The sequence below is a fragment of the Populus alba genome, chromosome 11 (assembly GCF_005239225.2).
Source record: "Populus alba chromosome 11, ASM523922v2, whole genome shotgun sequence".
NCBI lineage: Eukaryota > Viridiplantae > Streptophyta > Magnoliopsida > Malpighiales > Salicaceae > Populus > Populus alba.
The window spans coordinates 20,392,877-20,414,025 of NC_133294.1; the positions used below are offsets into that span (position 1 = coordinate 20,392,877).

The window sequence follows — 21,149 nt, forward strand, 5'->3', positions numbered from 1 at the left end:
ATAGAATTAAATTACTAATACTAAAATGATTAATATATTATACATATATATTTTTTATATCTAAAAACATTGGATTTTGGGACCTCATTACTAACCATTAGAGATTAGAGAATTTGCAACATCCTTTTTCCCCAGGGTGATCTAAACCTAATTTCCCTTAATTGTTTCTCAAATGCATGAATAGTTATGATTCAATGGTTCAATGTAAACCATGCAGAGACCAAGGGACTAATTGAAAATAGTACGTTAGTTGGAGGGTCTGAATGTATTATGTCCAAACATTCTCTTATTCCTGTATCATCTCTGAGAAATTCATCCGAAAATAATAAAACAAAATGGCTTTATTTATGTAAAAAGCTGATGCATAGGATACCAAAAGCGCCTTGTCCATTAGGAGCATCAGACTTTGAAAATAAGACCACTTTCCCTGTAAGTTATCATCTCATCTTTAATTTCTTTGAACTTGTAGACGTAGGCTTTAAGTGTTCTATGATGTTCAGTCACATGTTGAAGAACTCTGGTCATTCCTTAGTGACGAATCACATAAAAATGATGCATCTTTTCCTAACAATGTTCAAGAGAAGCAGAAGAAAATCGGACCCACTTTTCCCTTGCATTAGGTATGGAGTATGGATTAAGTCATCTTCATGAAATTAGTCCCTTTCACATTCTAATAGTTTTGTGGAATCATGTGGAGCTAATTCTACTCCCTCCATATCTACTCATTCCACTATATAACACCCCAACGACTATCCTAAAAGCAACCCAAATACCTTCTTCTCTTCTCTTCTTTTCTCCCGGAAAATGGCCGGTTTGATTTCAAGATCAGCTCCTTGTGCAATCCTGGTAGTCTTGTGCACGGTGGTGCCCATTTTGGCTAAAGATTACACTGTAGGAGATACTTCAGGCTGGGCAATTGGTATGGATTATAGCACCTGGACTAGTGGCAAGACCTTTTCAGTTGGCGACAGCCTTGGTGAGTCCCTTTCTCTCAGTACACGTTACTGATCAAGATTAGTACTTGATTTACTAATCAGGTTTCTGTTTAAATATATAATCTAGTGTTTAACTACGGAGGAGGCCACACGGTGGATGAAGTGAGAGCCAGTGACTACAGCACATGCACTACAGGCAATGCAATCACTTCAGATAGCAGTGGTGCTACCACAATAGCCCTCAAGACTGCCGGAACCCATTATTTCATTTGTGGTGTTCCTGGCCACTGTGGGAGTGGCATGAAGGTTTCAGTCACTGTTGCAGCAGCAGGATCGAGCACAAGTCCCTCCTCCTCAGGAACTCCATCTTCTAGCGGCACTACCACTTCTCCGGCCGGTAGTAACGTCACCAATTACAAGCCTTCATCCAACAGCGTACCCGATTCATCCTTAGGGATCAATATTTCCCCATTTGTGGCTATAGCCGGTACTTGTGTTGCCGTTTTTGTGATGGTTTTCTCATGAATTGCCAGGATAGAGGCAGTGCTCTGCTAGATCCCTCTTTTTTTTGGTTGTTGGTTTTCCTGAAGTTCTGCTTGTATTCATGATTATTACTGTTTATCTTTACGAACGAATAGTAATACGAGATTATAGATTAAGTATGTGATCTTGGTTCATAATTAAGTTTCTCTTTTTTTTCCTCATTTGTACCCCTCAAAATTCTATTTCGTTTCTGCCAGCAGAGGTTCAGTTTAATCCCTTTGCTTTCCCCCATCCCTCTCATTTGAATGCGGATGGTAATTCGATCATTAATCTCTTAGGATTAGGTAAAATTACTTCTTTTTCTAATAATTAAGTCGATTAATATAGAGAAGAGTGATATTTAATTGTAAAATACCAAAACTCATTAATGTTAAAAAAAAAAATGGTTAAAACTGAATAGTATGGTGACCCATTTTGATATATGATGTTCACCTCCGAGCTGGTAAAATTAGAAAGTGAGTCGGAATCCTTTACCATCGACGCCTGATTTTCCAAATTAACTGCAAACCTTTCCAATGTATTTTTCCTTTCTTTTTTTCTTTGTATAAAACGCGGCAAAGCCCGCGGGAACAAGCGACCAACGGAGAAGGACACCCTTTCATCCCTAAATAATAAAATTCTTACAATTTAACCCAAATTCTAATGGCTAACCCACCTCTGTGCTTGACTGAAAGGAAAGCACATAGGTTTTTTTTCTTGATCTCCCTTCCACCATTCTTTCGAACATTGATGCATGCAACTTTGAAGATCAGATTTTGTCTCTTTAATAATAAATGCTATAACTAAGTTAATGATTCTCTCTCTCTATAAAAAAAAAAATATTAAATTTAATAATCAACTAAACTAATTAGAAGAAATAGTAATAGTAATATAATTACTAAAATGATAGTTTTTTCCCATATAAAAAAATAAAATAAACCAAGCCACAGGAGAATAATGAATCAAATGTATTTAGGCCAAGAGATATGATGGTTTTTTTTTTAAAGACACAACATCCTTTAAGCACAGACCACATCTCCAAAAATTAAAAAAAAACATGTTTTTTTATTAAAAAAAAAAAAAGCACCAACTACCTCCAATCCAAACACACACTTAACATTGTTGTGTCCGTACCTAATTCTTCAAATTTGGAAACTTGGATTGTCTTTTTGGTCCTTCTAATTCCTTGAATGTTTGGATTTGGTCCCTAAATAATAAAATTCTTGTAATTTAACTCAGTTAATCATGGTCAATTGAAAGATATCTATTTTGATGTCAACACCAAGCTACGGCATAATTAAATTAGAGAGCCAGTTTGAGCTTCTGCTTTCTTTACGCCCAGTCGCAGAGAATAACCTGCCTCAGTCATAATTGGGTCTGCATTTAATGAAACTGAAAACTAATTTTACAAATTGAAGTGTTGTATAGTTTTTAAAGACGTGATGCTTCTACATCCTGTCCAAAAACTCTCCATGATCATAAGTTCTGGTTATATTGAATATGAAATTGGATAAAAATTGAAAATCTGACTCTCAATCTTCTCAAGCAAAATGTTCTCAAAGACAATAATAGGACACGCTGGGAGGATTCCTTTGCTCCACGAAGGCCAGCTCTTCGGAGGCACTCATAGGACTGGGGATGCTGTGGTATCATTCATGGAGACAGGTAATTTGTTCCACAGTTCCAGCCAAAACCAGATGTCGTTTGACTTTGAAGTTTGATTTCATGTACATGAAGAAATCGCTGTTGGATTCTAAAAAGCAAAGAACGACATGTAGTTTTCCTAAAAAAGGCAAACAAAGAAGAGAAGCCTAATAAATAACGGGCAGAGGGTGGACCGACCTGATTAACCATCAGTCTCCTTTTCTGAGCAACGAGAAGAGAACAAATTAAATACATTAAATCAAAGTAGGCTAGCTACTTAATGGGCCAAAAGGCTCAAGGTTAAATAAATAAAACTGAACAATGTTGTCCAATTAATCTATCTATTTGCCTTGTACTGAAATGTTGTGTGTTTACTGTTGAAACCATATGACCCAACCTTATATCTTTATCTCGGGCCAATCTCCAACCACAATTAAGGATAATAAAAAAGATGGATGTAAATTTTTTTTTTTTTTTTTTTACAATCATTTCTGCGTTACATGTCTCCTACAAAACAAAACAAAATCTAAAATCTAAAATTCATATTAATAATACAAATAAATATAATTTTAATTAAAATAATTATTAAAAAACTTACAACGAGTTATTTAGCTCGAAAAAATGTTTTCACTTCTTTTTTTCTATCCACTTTTCTTATATAATTTTCTTATATAACTTTATTGGAGTTGATTTATGCTCAAGCTATTTTTTGATACAAAATAAATATTATAAAAAAAATCTAAAAATAAAGACTAAATTAAAATAAATAAATATGCAACAACAAGCTCTTATCAAAACGCCTTGTATGGTTCACAAAGAGAAGTGCTCTCTCAGTGTGCTTACTCACCAAACTATGATTTTCTTCATTTATGTTTTGGAATCGGATCATAAACGCATTTTAAATTCATTTGATATCAATAAATTCTTGAAACTTTTCCCAATTATTCTCTATGATGTGTTTTAGTTGATAATTTTTCCACAACACTATGTCATTAAAGTCATCTTTGTTCATTGTAGATTTTTGGGGCATCATACCTCAAACCGCACAACTTAGTACAAAAACTATGTAATAGAATAAAAAATTATAAATTTACAATAATATAACATCTTTATTGCTTGATAATTACTAATTGCATTATGATTTTCCTGTATTTTTCTGACCACTAACTCATTTTTATGTCTTAGTAAAACTTTTTCTTAAAATTCAATTCAAACATTGAATAGTTTTCAAAATTGTGGGAAACCTATATAAAAAAATATAAATTATTTATCCAACCTTAAATTTTTCCTACCATACATCTACTACATTCATCCATTCAGGATGATCTTAAAGTTAACTTTATTGAAACAATTGTTCTTTGAACGATGATTTTATCATACTTGTTATTAAATGGAAAGCTTTAATATTGGTAAATCTTAAAATTGATTCATGAAAGTCATTTTTATTTAATGTAAAACTTAAAATAACCTAATACAAATAAATAAGTTTGTAAGTAAGAAAAGACATGACTTATGTAAAATGGTCAACCTTCCATTCTACCATAGATTTTCTTGTATATTATTCTATTTTCTAAGGGATTCTAGCTCTTCTGCCCATATTAAAAGAACTTTGATTGATAACATCTGCATAATGTTCCTTTTTAAGTGCCTTTCCATGATTGAAATCTAAATTAATGGCATATTTATGATCACCAACACTAATACTTGATGAAGTAGCAATGCTCTTATTAGACTTGGAACTTTTTTCTCCTTTGAAACATGGTATCTATAAGGAAATAATTAACAAAAATCAAAATATTCATCAATATACTAATTCTAATAATTTTACATTAAGTTGATAAATGATTTAACAAAATTTTGATAGAATTTCATGCACAAGAATCCTACCCAAGATTTTATCTTACATTAATACATACAAGCACAACAATAACCCAAACTACATTCATTCTACAAGCTCGAAACCCATAATCCATTAGGTTTAGATAAAAAATAATATACAATCCCCACATACTATAAACACCTATAAACCTATATTGCAAAGCCACATCACATTTTGGTCAAGCATTTACAAGTACAAGATAAAGTAACAGGGTCTTGTTTGCACCTATATTTCAATTTCTTTTCTCTTATTGGACTATTTGTCTTTATCTAGGTGTTTTTTTTCATAAGAAAAGGGTGATTGTAACCTTTTCATACACCCAACAAAAAATATTCAACAATGAAATGATACAATGTCAAATAATTAGAACTAGCTATATTCTTTTATTTCAAACCTTTAAACACAAAGATAAACCATTACATTTCTTGTTAAATATTTTTTAATTCTTTATTTTTTTATATTGATTTGGGTCTTACACCATCATCATATTATAAAAGATATGAATTAATTATATTATTGGTAAATTTATTGATGTTATAGTTAACAAGTTTACATATCTATTACCACATAAACAATTATTAAATGTATCTTTATGTAACTATGAAATTCATAAATTCATCAAATAAGGATATCCAATTCCAATTCTAAATATTTAGTAGAATTGGCTTGATAACACATTGCAAATCTACTAAAACAAATTAACTAACACATTCCTCCTAATCTAACTAATCTTATTTGGGGTTAAAATCCCTAACCATTAAAAAAAAGATAAAAAAAACCTTAATTAGCTAAAGCAAAATGCTCATATCTCAAATGCAATGCTATAACCAATGGGGAATGAAAGCCCAACGTACATGGATTGCCTAAGCTTGACAAATCCACAAGATCAAATAGAAGACCAATCCCTTAAAAGAATCAAGACTCATAACCAATCAATTTCATAACTATATCATCAAACGATAAAAAAAAAAACAAACATCAAATTACTATCTTTAATTTGACCTAAACCTAATTGTTTTTAAAACATACAATTACAAAAAAATCAATCCAAAAATATTATATTATTAAGACTAACCCTAACAATTTAGAGTAGTTTATGACTATTATTTGAATGTTAAGACTTAGAGAGAAAGAAAAGAGGAGGGAGGGCAGACTAGTTAAGAGGGAGGGAGAGAGAGAGAGAGAGAGGATGCACTGCTAGTTAACAAGAGAGATATGTTGGTCGGCTAGTGAGGAAAAAGAGAGCTAATGTTTGATGGCAAGAGAGAAGAGAGATGGCGAGAGAGAAGGTATTTGAAATTTGAAGAAGATAAAAAAAAAAAAAAGAGGGAAAATAGGAGTTGACATGTTTTAATTATTTAAACATCACTGATGGAAATTTTGTTAGTGATTTAGACATGATACCAATACCGGCAAACTTTTTTTATATAGTTTTTATTCTATCATCGATTCTTTCATAAATAAAAATTGATAATTTTTTAAAGACTATTCTATCATTAGTTTCATCTAAATATTTAGAACCTTCTGTAACTTTTTCGATGAAAATGACAAGTTCATCATTGATTCTATTAAAAATAAGAATCTTAATTTTTAATGAAATATTCCTTTCTTGATTCTTTTAGAACACCCAAAACCTTATGTAATTTTCCAATGAAAATGACAATTTCATATCCAATTCCATAAAAAATAACAATTTTTTGCTTAATTTTTATAGATCATATTCAATTCAATAATTGCTCACATTAAATCCACGACCATAACAAAAAAAATATAAAATACGATGCATTATAAAGTACCAACAAGCCTTGAACTACTAACAGATTTGATGTTGCCTTCGTTGTTGCTAGTATACATTTTACACTATTTAAAAAAAATGATATTATATTTATTGTTTAGTTGTTACAATTAATGAACACATCTTCAAAAATATACAACAAATATAAATATAATGTGTTATAAAGTATTAACAAATATCTTACACAATTTCAGTTTTATTACATGGTATAACACACACACACACACACACATATATATCAATTAAACACCTTTTATATCATAATCCTCCTTTCATCTAATGCATTATAAAGTACCAACATCATATCTTAATCATAAGTTTGTTGAATTCAAACTCATTCAACATAAATTAATACTTTTTAATTATTATCAATTTCCTCAAAAATTAATTTTCTCAAATTTTCAACTTGACAATAAAATTAATAAAATATAATTGACAAGTATTAAATAACCCATTATTTCTTCAATTATAATAATACACCTAAGTTACAAAATCAAACTCAATTTCATCAAATGAGAAATGAATTCAATTTTCCCCATATCTCAAACAACCTCTAACACATAAATCATACATTAATACAACAAAGTTTTCTTTGAAAAAAATAGAAGGTAAAACTCTTAAATATACAAAGCAAGCTACAAATAGTATTAAAAAATTCTAATAAATTAACCTAAAACATAAATAGGTTACAACAAAAATAGATGAGTTTGCTTACTTAATGTAGCAGAGCTTCACAATATATTGAACTAAAAAAGAAATGGTAATACTATTGATAGATTTAGATCGATGTTGGCAGTTTGCGGTAGCTAGGTTTTTTAGGTTGATGGCTGGATTTAATTATAAGAAAATAAGTGGAGGGGGCTGTTGTTTTATTAGGTAGGAAGAAGAAGAAGAGCAAAAGGAGGGAAAAGAGGATTGTCAAGTTTTATTTCTTCCATCGGCAATTTCATCAAAAAAATACTTACATGTTAAATTTCTGATAGAAGTGCAAACAATTTTTTTTTTTTATTTTCTCTATTTTGTCATAAATTATCGACAAGACAAATTTCATCATAATTTTGGTCCATAATTACCAACAAAAATTTTCCATTGCTATTTATATGAGAGAGTAACGATGAAATATTTTCCAATAGTGTTTTCGTTATTATTTGCTAATTTTCTAGTAATCTATTAAGTTTCTTTAATGTAACAAAAAAGAGTTTGTTTCTTTAGTGGAAAGGCAAGGGATATGACTAGAATTTAATGGCAATGCAAGGTTTGAAGATTAGACCTAATATTTAGGGTGTCATGGCACCTACAATCCATGTTGTAAACTTGTCTCTAAATACAAACATATGAAAATTAGTAATATAAGCCAAAACCATAAATATATGTAATCTCCACAAAAAATTTAGCTCAAACCGATATATGTAATCCGCTCGATTCTTAATAAACTGAATGGATTAGATTTACAATTTATAAATATCAAAAGTTAGATCGGATATAATTATACACTTGAACCAAATCCAAGTATATCATCACCTTGTTATGAATACCTTGTCACTGGGATTAGAAAAACATTGAATTGATTAATATGTGATAAATTGAATTGATTAGGAATTTCGAATTCTATCAACGTAATCGAAGTCTAACCTGATATGTGTTTGGTGTCGCGATTAAAAGGTGAGAATCCTCAGGTCCTTAGATCTTTATGCTTACCTTAGCTGTTCAGTCTGGATGTAAAATAGGGCATTTTGCGTTCCCATAAATGGGATCATTCATTGCAAAGGTAAAATGAAATCAATCAAGAAACAAAATGTTTGATGATGGAAAATGTGGGACTGGTGTTATAAAGAGGTGAGATTAACCTTTATGTGTTAGTTCAAGTAGTAAGTGGATTTGTTTCCTGTAGTCATCCAAGTTTGAATCGAGAGAAGAGAAAAAGTACGCGTCTTCGTGCACCAAGATGCAAAAGCTGGAATGAGAATGCGCTAAATGCGAAAAGACAGAGAGAGCGGATAAATCGTGCAAAAAAAGGAGTGGGGTGGGTAACGGGTTGAGCTAGAAGAAGAAAAGGGACAAGTGCACTTTAGGAGGGAGGGCAACCAGAGCGTAGATGGTAATGGCTCTCATGTGGAAACAACACACACATGAGCAGTTGGTGAGAACTTGAATGAACCCTAACAGCCCAACCAAACCCGGAGCCACCCTTACCGAACCACCACTTCTAAAAGTACACCATGCCTTTTTCTTGAGCTTGGTTGCACAGGGTGCCAGGTGGGGTTGTTTCGTTTTGGGTAATCATGCGATAGTCTAAATACCTTTGTGATAATCATATCAATGGTGACTTTTAAGCACATGTTAGGTGCTCGGTTCTTATCTAAACATGGACATGACAACAAGAGTTAATGCTAAAATAATATACGTACATTACCTGTGAATGAATCGTCGCTGTCTTCTGATCATGGCTTCAAATAATATGCAGATAAACAAGTGTCGATTTTTCAGTGAAGATTTTAAGAAAGTGCCCGTTCTCCTTAAGATTACCTGTGAAAGAATCATCGCTGTCAGGCTGATCCTGGGTGGTTTTTCCCCATGATATGTTCAGAAGATATAATTATATAAATGATGGAATTTACATGAAAAAAGTTTCAGTACATTCTTACCAGAAAAGCAATATCGACGAAGACAAATGATGCTGTTTAAGACAAACTGGGGTAATATCAATTTACTAGTAAGAGATTTGGCTGCTTTTCTTAATTCTCAAGAAACTTTCACTAAAATGCACAGCCATGTTAAACAATTTACATTCAACTTAAAAACTAAAATTGTAGGATGGGTAGCTATCCAAGAATGATTAATAAACGATTTTAACAAAGAATTACGCTTTTTGTAAACTTAATTTTGATGGGCATGTAGTTAACAAGTATTTTTCATCGATCAATTCAAGAGCCATGTCTGCATCATAATTGTGGGAATGGAGGGGGCTTTTGTTGCTAGGGAAGGAATGCCTTCTTAGTTCATGGCTTTGGACTTCGGACAAGGAGCGCATAGAAGGGGGTTACCATTTTTGGAAAAATTACAGTTGAACCCTCCAACTATTATCATATATGTTTAATCTACAATCCTCGTCCGCTAGAAGAAGTTTGGGTTCAAAGTAGGCCTTTTCATCGGCTCAATGTAAACAATGGAGGGACTAATTGAAAATAGTATGTTAGTTGGAGGGTCTGAATGTATTATGTCCGAACATTCTCTTATTATTCCTGTATCATCTCTGAGAAATTCATCCGAAAATAATAAAACAAAATGGCCTTTTTTTAAATAAGGATCTGATGCATAGGATACCAAAAGCGCCTTGTCCATTAGGAGCGTCAGACTTTGAAAATAAGACCATAATTCCCTGTAAGCTATCATCTCATCTTTTATTTTGTTTGAACTTGTAGACGTAGGCTTTAAGCGTTCCATGATGTTCAGTCACATGTTGCTGTCTACTTGATTATGGAATTTAATTCATTCGGCTCATAAGAAGATGAAAGGATTATGACGTTGAAGAACTCTGGTCACTCCTTAGTTACGGTCACATAAAAACGATGCATCTTTCCCCACCAACCATCTTCAAGTGAACCCACTTTCCCTTGCATTAGGTATGGAGTATGGGTTAAGTCATCTTCATGAAATTAGTCCCTTAGTGGAGCTAATTCTACTCACTCCATATTCACTCATTCCACTATATAACACCCCCAACGACTATCCTAAAAGCAACCCAAATACCTTCTTCTCTTCTCTTCTCTTCTCCCGGAAAATGGCCGGTTTGATTTCAAGATCAGTTCCATGTGCAATCCTGGTAGTCTTGTGCACGGTGGTGCCCATTTTGGCTAAAGATTACACTGTAGGAGATACTTCAGGCTGGGCAATTGGTATGGATTATAGCACCTGGACTAGTGGCAAGACCTTTTCAGTTGGCGACAGCCTTGGTGAGTCCCTTTCTCTCAGTACACGTTACTGATCAAGATTAGTACTTGATTTACTAATCAGGTTTCTGTTTAAATATATAATCTAGTGTTTAACTACGGAGGAGGCCACACGGTGGATGAAGTGAGAGCCAGTGACTACAGCACATGCACTACAGGCAATTCAATCACTTCAGATAGCAGTGGTGCTACCACAATAGCCCTCAAGACTGCCGGAACCCATTATTTCATTTGTGGTGTTCCTGGCCACTGTGGGAGTGGCATGAAGGTTTCAGTCACTGTTGCAGCAGCAGGATCGAGCACAAGTCCCTCCTCCTCAGGAACTCCATCTTCTGATGGCACTACCACTTCTCCGGCCGGTAGTAACGTCACCAATTACAAGCCTTCATCCAACAGCGTACCCGATTCATCCTTAGGGATCAATATTTCCCCATTTGTGGCTTTAGCCGGTACTTGTGTTGCCGTTTTTGTGATGGTTTTCTCATGAATTGCGCCAGGATAGAGGCAGTGCTCTGCTAGATCCCTCTTTGTTTTTTTTGGGTGTTGCTTTTCCTCAAGTTCTGCTTGTATTCATGATTATTACTGTTTATCGTTACGAATGAGTAGTAATTACTAATATGAGATTATAGATTAAGTATGTGATCATGGTTCATAATTAAGTACCACTTTTTCCCTCATGTGTACCCCTAAAAATTCTATTCCGGTGCTTTAATCCCTTCGCTTCCCCTCCATCCCTCTCCTTCGATTGCGGATGGTAGTAATTAGATCATTAGTCTCTTAGCAAATTAGGTAAAATTACTTTTTTATATATAATTAAGTTAATTAATTTAGAGAAGAGTAATACTTAATTAAGTTAATAAATATGCTCACATGAGCATGAATCAGTTATCAATCATATTCCCAAACCAACATTATTTATGTCAACTGTCAAGTGTTATTGTTAAACTCTAAAATCATTTCAAATAATAAACCATGAGGTCTAATTGAACAAATGGCTATAAAGACAGTAAAATGTAAGAAAAAAAAACATACATGAGAAAGCTTGAAAGAAGTTTGTACAAAGATTGAGATTATGTGTTGAGGTAGGTCAGAAATTACAATAATAATGTTTCTCGATTAAAAAAAATATTAAATTTAATAATCATGTAAACTTGAAAGTCAAACTAAACTAATTAGAAAAGACAGAAATAGAAAAATAATTACTAACGTAATAGTTTTTTCCTATATAGTAAAGGACAATAAAATACAAACAAAACAAACCAAGCCGCACGCGATTAACGAATAAACGTTGTTTTTTCCGTAGCTAATTCTTAAAATTTGGAAACTTGGGTTGTCTTTGTCTTTTTGTGGCCCTTCCCATTCCTTGAATGTTTGGATTTGGTCCCTAAATTATAAAATTCTGTTAACTCAATTAATCATGGTGAATTGAGAAGTTTGGGACAGTTGTAGATTGAGGTTCGTATATCTGTTTCTTGAATTCATTTCAATTTACCTATATGTTACTGGGTGTTTTAGTGATGTACGTTTTTTCTTTTTTCGTTTTCTTTGTATAGCTTTCAACTAGATTAGTGGTCTGATAAAAAAAAATTTCAACGTTAAAATACAATGATAAGGAAAAAAAAATTAAATCATAGACCTGATTATTGGTTCGAATGAAAATTTCAATAATATAATTAAAGAAAAGAAATAAAATAACAACAAATAAATTGAAAAAAAAAAAACACAACATGACCTCACTTAGATTATCAAGCAACCTAATATTAAAGGGTTACACCTAGTTAAACCGAGTTAACTTATAAATTTCATGACCATATGCATAAAATTGAAATAATTTTATAGAAAAAAAACAAATAAAAAAAGTTCAAAACTAATTCCTAATAAATCAAATGAGAATATACAACAAAAAACCGAGATAACTCAGGTTAACCTACAAACTTCATGATCATTGTCACAAGATCAAGATAACCAATAGAAAAGAAAGAAAGAAAAAATATGAAAGACCAATTTCAAATAAATTAAATATTAAATGATGAAATTAAAATGAATTAATTTAAAAAAAAAAAAAAAAAATTAACTTGCATTAACTATTGAAACTAGTGATTTTGACCATAAACTCAAGACTAACCCTATAGCAATGAGAAAAGTTTTTGAGTCAATATTGGTTAACCCACAAGATTGGGATAACTCAATAAAAAATAAAAGGAAAAAAAGTAGAAAGACCAGTTTTTCAATAAATCAAATGTCGAAGAATAAAATTAAAATAAATTAATTTTAAAAAGGACCAAAAAAATCAACTTGTATTAACCTTTAACACTAATGACTCTAATCATAAATTCGAGATTAATCACATATAAGAAAAATCATAAAAAATAATAAATCAAAACTCTTAAAAAAAGGGATAAAACAACAACTTTAAAAAAGAATAAGAAAAACCAAGCAAACTCAGAAAAAACTTTTAATCCTGATGTAATTTTTAAAACTCAAAACCTATAAAATCCTAGACTCGGATCCAATAAAAAAGCTTAATTCTCAATCATCAAAAAATATTAATTTAAAAAACTTGTTAAAGTAAAAAAATATAGCAATAAAAAGAATGAGGATCGATTTTGAAAGAAAAAATCCATGAAGTGTAAAATTATACAAAAAAAAAAATCTCAAACGAAATAAATAGCAATTAAAAGAAGAAGAATCAAATTTGAAATATTAAAAAATAAAAGGGGGTGAAATTAAAAAATATTTGTAATTTTTAACTTATTTAAAATAAAATAATAATAATAATAATAAAAACATGAGCTAAATGTAAAAGAAAAGGAAATTGAATGGGTGGTCCGAAATTTTAAAGGGGTTGATGTTGAGTTTAATGAGAAGAAGAAAACGAAGAAAGAAATGATTAAAAAAAAGTCATTGCAGGAGAGTTAATTTTGTCTTTACAGATATCAAATTAATTACATTATTTAAACAAAATTGAAAAGACCACAACACCCCTAAGTAAAAGGCATTATAATTTTTTTTCCAGGGTTAAATTAATAATTTTATTATGCAATAAAAAAAACTAGATGACTACTAATCTAATCTTTTATAAATTGTAAAAGATAATTTATGTCATTGTATAAAGATCACCTTATCTCTTTTCTGGTATTTATTTTAAAAGTTTTATTGCTGATGAGCAATTTTATCATTATATTATTACAATGAATAATATTATGAATATTGGTGAATAGTAATTTAAACCTACTTATTTTTGCTAATGCACAGCAAAACCAGAAACAGGGGCTTGGCGTTTGTCACAATGGGCTCCCCTGAAGAGGCAGATGCTGCTCTTAATAATCTCGAATCTTATGTAAGCACGTCATCTTCGATTCTTCCCTTCTTCGGAATACGGAATCCTTGTGGTAATGCATACCTTATTGGATAGAGAGGAGAGATAAATCAGACTGAGACTTATAATTATCAAGTATTAACCGATTTTAATATGGTTCTTGGATATGTACCCTAATCCACTTTAAGCTAGTCTTTTGCTCTTCGAAAACCTATTAAGAAGAATCATAAAATCTCTGGACTTAATTTGTTTTTCTTTTCTTTTTCGTTGATTTCGTTCATATCTTAACGTGCATTAGTGTTTGTGTTGCCCTTTTCTTTTACGAACTAAAAAACATTTAGTCTTCTTACAAATGCCTTTTAGGAATTTGAGGGCCGTGCTTTGAGGATGAATTATGCACAACAAAAAAGAAAAAACCTTCACCACCTCCGCCACTCATGCCAGGGCCAACATTCAACTTGTTCGTAGCGAATTTGCCATTTGAAGCAAAGTCAAAAGATCTTAAGGAGTTCTTTATTGCAGAAGGTGCTGATGTTGTTTCTGCTGAAGTTATATTTCAGGATAATCCTTGGAGGTCCACCGGCTACGGACTTGTTGCATTCAAAACTAGAAAAGAAGCTGAAGAGGCCCTTTCTACTTTCTCTGCAAAGGTAGGGCAGAATTATGATTATGTTACAGTGTTTCTGTCTCAAAGAATTCTGATAAATGTACTTCCTTCTGTATTTATTGCAGTAGACAGTTTGTGAAACATCGAAAAGAAGATGGTTCACAATCTGATGGTACTTCGGGTGAGTTGGAATCTGACAAGGTGCAAGCACATACAGCCAATGACTTCGGGTGAGTTGTTTAATGTGCTTCGCTTCATCTTTTTGGGTAAAACTTCTTAAATTTGGTCCTGAAGACCATAAAGCAATTATATGATTTCTTCGGCATGCTTTCTCTAATGGCGTGCTCTGTTCTATTGTCAAGTAATACTGCAGGTTGGATGCCTGCTCTTTCTTTTTTTTATGGAATAGATGTTGTGTATGCTACAACAGATCTCATCGCGTGAGCTTGGAGGTGGGGGAGTATATGATCGGGGATCTATCTTTTTGCAAAATAGCCACAAGGAGAACTCAAAGATTTTGCAGAATGACATAGGCTGCTTGGAGGTGAGATGTTACTAGTCTTGCCTCTTCTTAGGGCTATTAGCATATTTGGACAGCAGACGCTTCATGTCCCACATCTTATAGCATCCAACTGTCTCCTGGGTCTGCATGTAAGATTCCATTGCATGCAAATTCTGTGTGGAACAAAATGAATAACAGTCGCAGGGAAGTTTTTAATCTATCCTAGTGATTCTTTTGAGAAAGACTGCTCATACTTGCAAAGTGATTGGGCATTTAAAGCAGGGCTGTTAAAAAAACTTTCTCTTGTGGTATTTGTATTAATTGATCTTATTCAACCAATCAAATTAGGTAATATTAATATCATTGATGATAATGAGTTAAAAAACTTAAAAGATTGATATTACGGATTGAATTTTTTTAAATTTGATCAACATGGTCTAACTCATATATCATATATTTCTTTTGTTTTTTATATTTGATAGTCTGTGGATTCAATATTTATTTTTATTTTATTTAAAAATATTTCAACTTCAAAGATTTTGTTAATAGGCTTCGTATTAGATGTATTTAATGCAGGAAGAAAAAGCTTGTCTCTTTAGTGAAATGAAAGGGCAAGTGCCTAGAATTTATTAGTGGTGCTGATATTGGAGGTGTCATGACACCTATAGTTCATATTGCAAATCCATACCTAAATATAGACTAATTTTTTGAGGTGTCACGGTGTCTATAGTCGAATTTTTCTCCTAAAAACACTATAGAAACACCAAAAAAAAAAAAATCAATAAACTAGTTTGTGTTCTTAAAATAGCGAAAAATCAGTAAAAACTAAAAATCAAACCGAGACCATAAATCTTTCCAAGCCCCTCAGTAACATGAAAACCTAACCACCATCAAACACATCTCGTTCAATAGAATATTTTAACATTAAACTTGATCATTTTGGATGGTGAAATTAGAACAACCATATACTTTTTTTCTATTATCATTTTCCAGAGCCACTCTCAATTTTTGTTGTTTAGAGACTAAAATTTGATAAAATTAAATTTTAGAACCAAAACAAAAATTGTGCAAATTTAGAATCAAGCATTTATTAGGATTAATCTTATATTAGTTTATGATTAGGCATATATTAGGATTTTAGTATCATATATTGTGACAAAAAGAGTTGAAAAAAAAAGAAAAGCATTCAAGCTTTTAAAAAATGTTTGGGAATATGGTAGCGGTTGCTTTTTAAAATGTTTTTCATTTTAAAATGTATTAAAATAATTTTTTATTTTAAAAAATTATTTTTGATATTAATACATCAAAATAATTTAAAAATATCAAAAATATATTAATTTTAAATAAAATTTAAATTTTTATAAAAATATTTTCAGACAGCATTGCAAACACTACCTTGGTCATAACGAAATTCTTTTATGAGATAATAAAGTTGCTTTATTAATGCACCTAGCTGTTGAGTCTAGGTATTAAAACCAGGATCATATTTTATGAGGGTGTTTGGGAGTGTAGTAGCAGTTGCTTTTTAAATAGCTTTTCGTGTCGAAAAGCATGCCAATAATGTTTTTTTTTTTATTTTTTAAAAATTATTTTTGATATCAACACATCAAAACGATCCAAAAAATACAAATCACACTTAATTTTAAAAAAAAAATTAAAATTTTTTAAAAAACAGGTTGAATCTCATTAACAAACAGGCACATAGCCACTGAAAAGACTTGACTTGCGATGCGGTTCCACATGTCACCTGGCCTAAATCCACTTTTGAGAAAAGCTTACATGTCGTGGGGACACATTGTACTCGAATCTCCTCTCTTTGTGATAGAGAACTGTGCACAAACTTCCTTAAATTGACAACTGATCAGGGAAAGAAAGTAGCACAAGTTGCTGTTGAATTATACACACACATCATTTTTCACAAGTTGCTCGAAGTCCTCTGGGACCAAGAGTTTGCAATCTTCTTCTTGTGTTTTTTTTTTTTTCACATGACCACCCCAACCCTCAAATTTGGTCAGCATTGCTGGAAGAAAACCCATAAAAATATTTTTAAAAAAAATTAAAATTTTTTATTTTTTTAATTTAAAATTTAAAATTATTTTATTATGTTAATATTAAAAATAATTTTTAAAAATTAAAAAAATATCATTTTAATATATTTAAAATCAAACTCAAAATAAAATAACAGGTCAGTGCTGTTGCAGCTGGTCTCCCTCGCGTGTCAGGTGACAAACCACATGGGCTTATTTAAAAAACCCTAAGATTTCAATTTACAGCTGTTGCCACGTGCATGACAGGCCTAACGTGAAACCCTATTTTACTTTTTTCCAACTTTTCTGCTATCATCTAAGCATGAAAAATTAAACAATAAAAACACCATCACTCTCCCTCCCACACTCTCTCCCACCAAGAAAAATGCACTTAAGGTATTGACCAATAGCTGAAGGGATTTATTTTTTTTCTCTGTATTCTGGGATCAAACTTTACCGTGCATATCTATCATCTTCGTGATGTCTTATATGGTTTGCAAGATATTTAGTGAGCCGTGAAATTAGTCGTGGTCACAAACTGGCCCGAACATCCATGTAAATCAAAAATAAATAAATAAAAAGATATGAACGATCGATGGATCGGTCTCCTTTGAAATCCAGGTCAAGTTAATTGCAATCAATTACTACAAGTTAAGTAAAGAGCATCAAGATATTTGAGGAGATAAATAAGAAATTATTGAAGATAAACGATTGATTACATGATGACCAATCATTAATTAATCATAAAAAAGAACAATGATAACAACACCAATAATAATCAAATCTCGACCGTCAAGTAAACAAAAGAGTCACCATCACCGTCCATAAACAATATTACAAAACGACTCGAAATAATAACAATAATAATCCCCGACTAAAGTGAAACATGAATATAATTGTAACAATCAACATCCGATGATCAGATCTACAGCAACAAAGACCACACACCAGCGACTCCAATCAAAGCACCAGCCACGGTGGCTTTGTTCAAGCCGGCGGCGCTTGGAGATGGAGGGGAAGCGGCGCTTGGAGATGGAGGGGAAGCGGAGGAGCCTGGGGAACCGGCAGGAGGTGGTGAGCTGGCTGGAGATGAAGGAGGAGGAGTGGATGGAGCAGGGACTGGTGGAGAAGGGGTTGGAGCTTGGGTTGGAGAGGGGGTTGGAGTTGTAGGAACAGCGGGTGCAGGAGATGGTGATTTAGCTGGTGAAGGTCCTGGTGCCTGAGCCAAAGCTGAACCGGCTAAGAGAGCCAGAAGCATCAAAGGCGCCCAGATTTTGTAAGCCATTGTTGTTGTAAGTTGTGAAGGAAAGGATGGAGAGGAGAGAAGACAGGAAAATATACAGAGAGGAGATGATAAAGGGACTGATGAGAGAGAGAGAGAGATGGTGTAGTATTTATACAGAAAGGGAAGGTAAAGGTTTAAGGTTTTTAGTCGGTTTAAGGGACAAGGGCAGTTTCCTGTTTGTTTCCTTTGAATATGTGAAATTACAGCTTAGTACCTGTTTGGTTTATTATAATTAGATAGGCGGAAATTGTTTATTTGGAATTGGGAGAGGATCAAGGAGGTACGCGTGGCTATAATGGATAACGAGAGCCGTCGGATGTGGTTCCAATGTTTTGATCATGATTCAAAAACGCGTTGATTTCGAGCTTGGGGAGAGGAGATGGTGGAGAGTCTTACTTGCTCGGTCTGGGGAGTAGATAGAATGGGTTGTTGATTTGGTAAAAGGAAAGAAGAAGGAGGAGGAGAACAGGCCAACCAATGGTCGATGCACTTGTAATTAATTATGAACAAAAATTCTGCTAACCGTTATGATTAGCACGTTACTGGTTCATTTTTCTACTCTATTCCCAGCAGCTTCTTTTTAGTCGTTAGAGGGTCACAAGTCCAGTTGTCCGTAGAAAATAAATAAATAATCAATCTGCTCATGGATTATCGTGTGTGAGAGATTCTATGCGAAATTATTATCTTTTTTTTTTCTCTCTACATCCTTGGAGTATTTTAAGCTATTTATTTGAAGTATCCAAACTATAGGGTTAACTCGACTGGATTTAACTTGTAGAATCTTAGTTATATTTTGTATTAAACTACAAACTTTGTTAATCTAATTTAAACTTCATTAACTCTCTATAAGATATTCAAAAAATAAAATCTTGATCCTTTTAATCTTTTATTAAAAAATTAAAAAAAACACAATAAATTAATTAGTAGTTTATCTAATGATCTAAATTTTTTATCGCATCGGATTTCATAAGTACTATAATACTAAGTTAAGTATAAGGTTTAGATTGTGAAATTCTTGTGATTGCAATATCTTTTTGTTTGATAATTTCTGAGTATTTAGGGAGGTAGAGAACCAACAAGTATGGTAGCCATGATCGAAAGATATTGCTGGATTTAAAGAATGAGAGGTGAGGGATTGCTAAGAAAAAAACGCAAGCACTTCGAAAACAAGGACGGAAATTGAGTTCTCCGGGGAAAAACAACGAGAAAGAGAAAGAAAAATTGCCGCCTCTTATCCTAGAAAACGTGAATTAATGTCCAATTAGGGCATCCAATGCCCCGTATTTCATGTGAGAATTGACGAGTTCCAGCAGAAAAAATTTCAACTACTCTTGGAGGCTATATCAGGAAAGGAAAAAAAAAAAAACCCAGTTGATGGCTAGAAAAGTTCAATTCACGGCGTTAATTGGCCATCCCCACTGCAACTTGGATTATTGTTTCTTTCCAATTAATATGGGTTGGCCATGAGACAATTTGCTTGCCAATTATTAGTTTAGCTTGTCAATAGATATTATCTCGGACCCACCTTTCTTTTTGGCTGACAACCTAGATATTTTACCTGCCGGCGGTTCGTAATTTTATTTTATTTTTTAAATCCAGATAGATATGTTATTTTAATACAGTTTTTTATGTCAAAAATTAAAACTAAGTTTATCAAATATCTAATTAAATAAATCAATAACTATTAATGTAAATAAATAAATAAAATTATTAAAATAACTAAAAAATAAATAAATAAAAATGAGAGATAAATAAAAATTAAAATATTTAATTTTATAAAATGAGATATTTACCCGTTTGTGTTTATCAAATTTATTTATTAAAAATAATAAAAATAGAAATACATATGAAACTGAGTGAATAAAATAAAAGAAAAAAAATACTATGAAAGGCCAAACATATCTGATATATTATTTCAAAATAAATATTTTTTTATAAAATAAATCTTATATGTATAAAATAAAATAAAAAAACCTTCAAAAATTAAACACAAAACAAAATATTTTAAAAAAAGAAACCTCAATTTTAAAAAGGTCTAGGTAACTCATAGCTTGAACCCTGAGACCAGAGTAAATCAATAAAAAAAAAAATTAAAGATAACCACAAAATTAATCTTAAAAAAAATTATAAATTAATAAAACTATAAAAAAAATGAGAAAAAAAAATCTCTACCTATAGCAACTCTTAAGATTTATGTTATTGAATTAGAAGTACGATAAATAAAAAAACAACAAATCTTAATTTTTAACAAATTAAATACGAAGGGATGAAAATAAAAAAAAATCTATAACATAAAAAACTATAATTAAAAAATTAAGAGATAAAAATCAAAATAAAAAATAAATTAAAAGCTAAAAAAAACAATTACCAAGTGTTAACTTGGTCAACTGAGAAAAACTAATTACAGCTAAATGTTAGCGATGGAGTGCTTTTTTAAGACTTTCATAGTCAACGAGTAATAAATCTATTCGAGTTACATATTTGATATTTTCATATTTGTTTGTCTTGGTCGTATATTATAGCCGCGATTTAAAAGAGTGTTTGACCGTGAACTTTCTAAAATTAAAAAAAAAAAAAAAAAAAAGTTAGTGTTCGAGTTTTATCTCGAAGAGACATGCATGGATTCCGGTCATTTTTGCGTAACCAAACGGGTTTGGGTTGGTCTTTCGGTATAGACAACGAAA

The 21,149-nt window shown here is 31.9% G+C and overlaps 3 protein-coding genes and 1 pseudogene across 3 annotated transcripts; 3 read left to right on the plus strand and 1 right to left on the minus strand.

Moving 5' to 3' along the window:
• Positions 1 to 743: 743 nt before the first annotated feature.
• On the plus strand, positions 744 to 1,597 carry LOC118031591 (blue copper protein). Its single transcript, XM_035036051.2, has 2 exons — positions 744 to 976; positions 1,063 to 1,597. Exons 1-2 carry the CDS (start codon positions 805 to 807, stop codon positions 1,458 to 1,460), a joined length of 570 nt encoding a protein of 189 aa, XP_034891942.1. The 5' UTR covers positions 744 to 804; the 3' UTR covers positions 1,461 to 1,597.
• Positions 1,598 to 10,432: 8,835 nt separating this feature from the next.
• On the plus strand, positions 10,433 to 11,402 carry LOC118031592 (blue copper protein). Its single transcript, XM_035036053.2, has 2 exons — positions 10,433 to 10,728; positions 10,815 to 11,402. The coding sequence occupies exons 1-2, from the start codon at positions 10,557 to 10,559 to the stop codon at positions 11,210 to 11,212; spliced, it is 570 nt and encodes a 189-aa protein (XP_034891944.2). The 5' UTR covers positions 10,433 to 10,556; the 3' UTR covers positions 11,213 to 11,402.
• A 2,570-nt stretch (positions 11,403 to 13,972) lies between these two features.
• LOC118031494 (28 kDa ribonucleoprotein, chloroplastic-like) lies at positions 13,973 to 14,885 on the plus strand (annotated as a pseudogene).
• A 2,968-nt stretch (positions 14,886 to 17,853) lies between these two features.
• LOC118031593 (uncharacterized) lies at positions 17,854 to 18,567 on the minus strand. Its single transcript, XM_035036054.2, has one exon. The coding sequence runs from the start codon at positions 18,463 to 18,465 to the stop codon at positions 18,106 to 18,108; it is 360 nt and encodes a 119-aa protein (XP_034891945.1). The 5' UTR covers positions 18,466 to 18,567; the 3' UTR covers positions 17,854 to 18,105.
• Between the last annotated feature and the right edge of the window lie 2,582 nt (positions 18,568 to 21,149).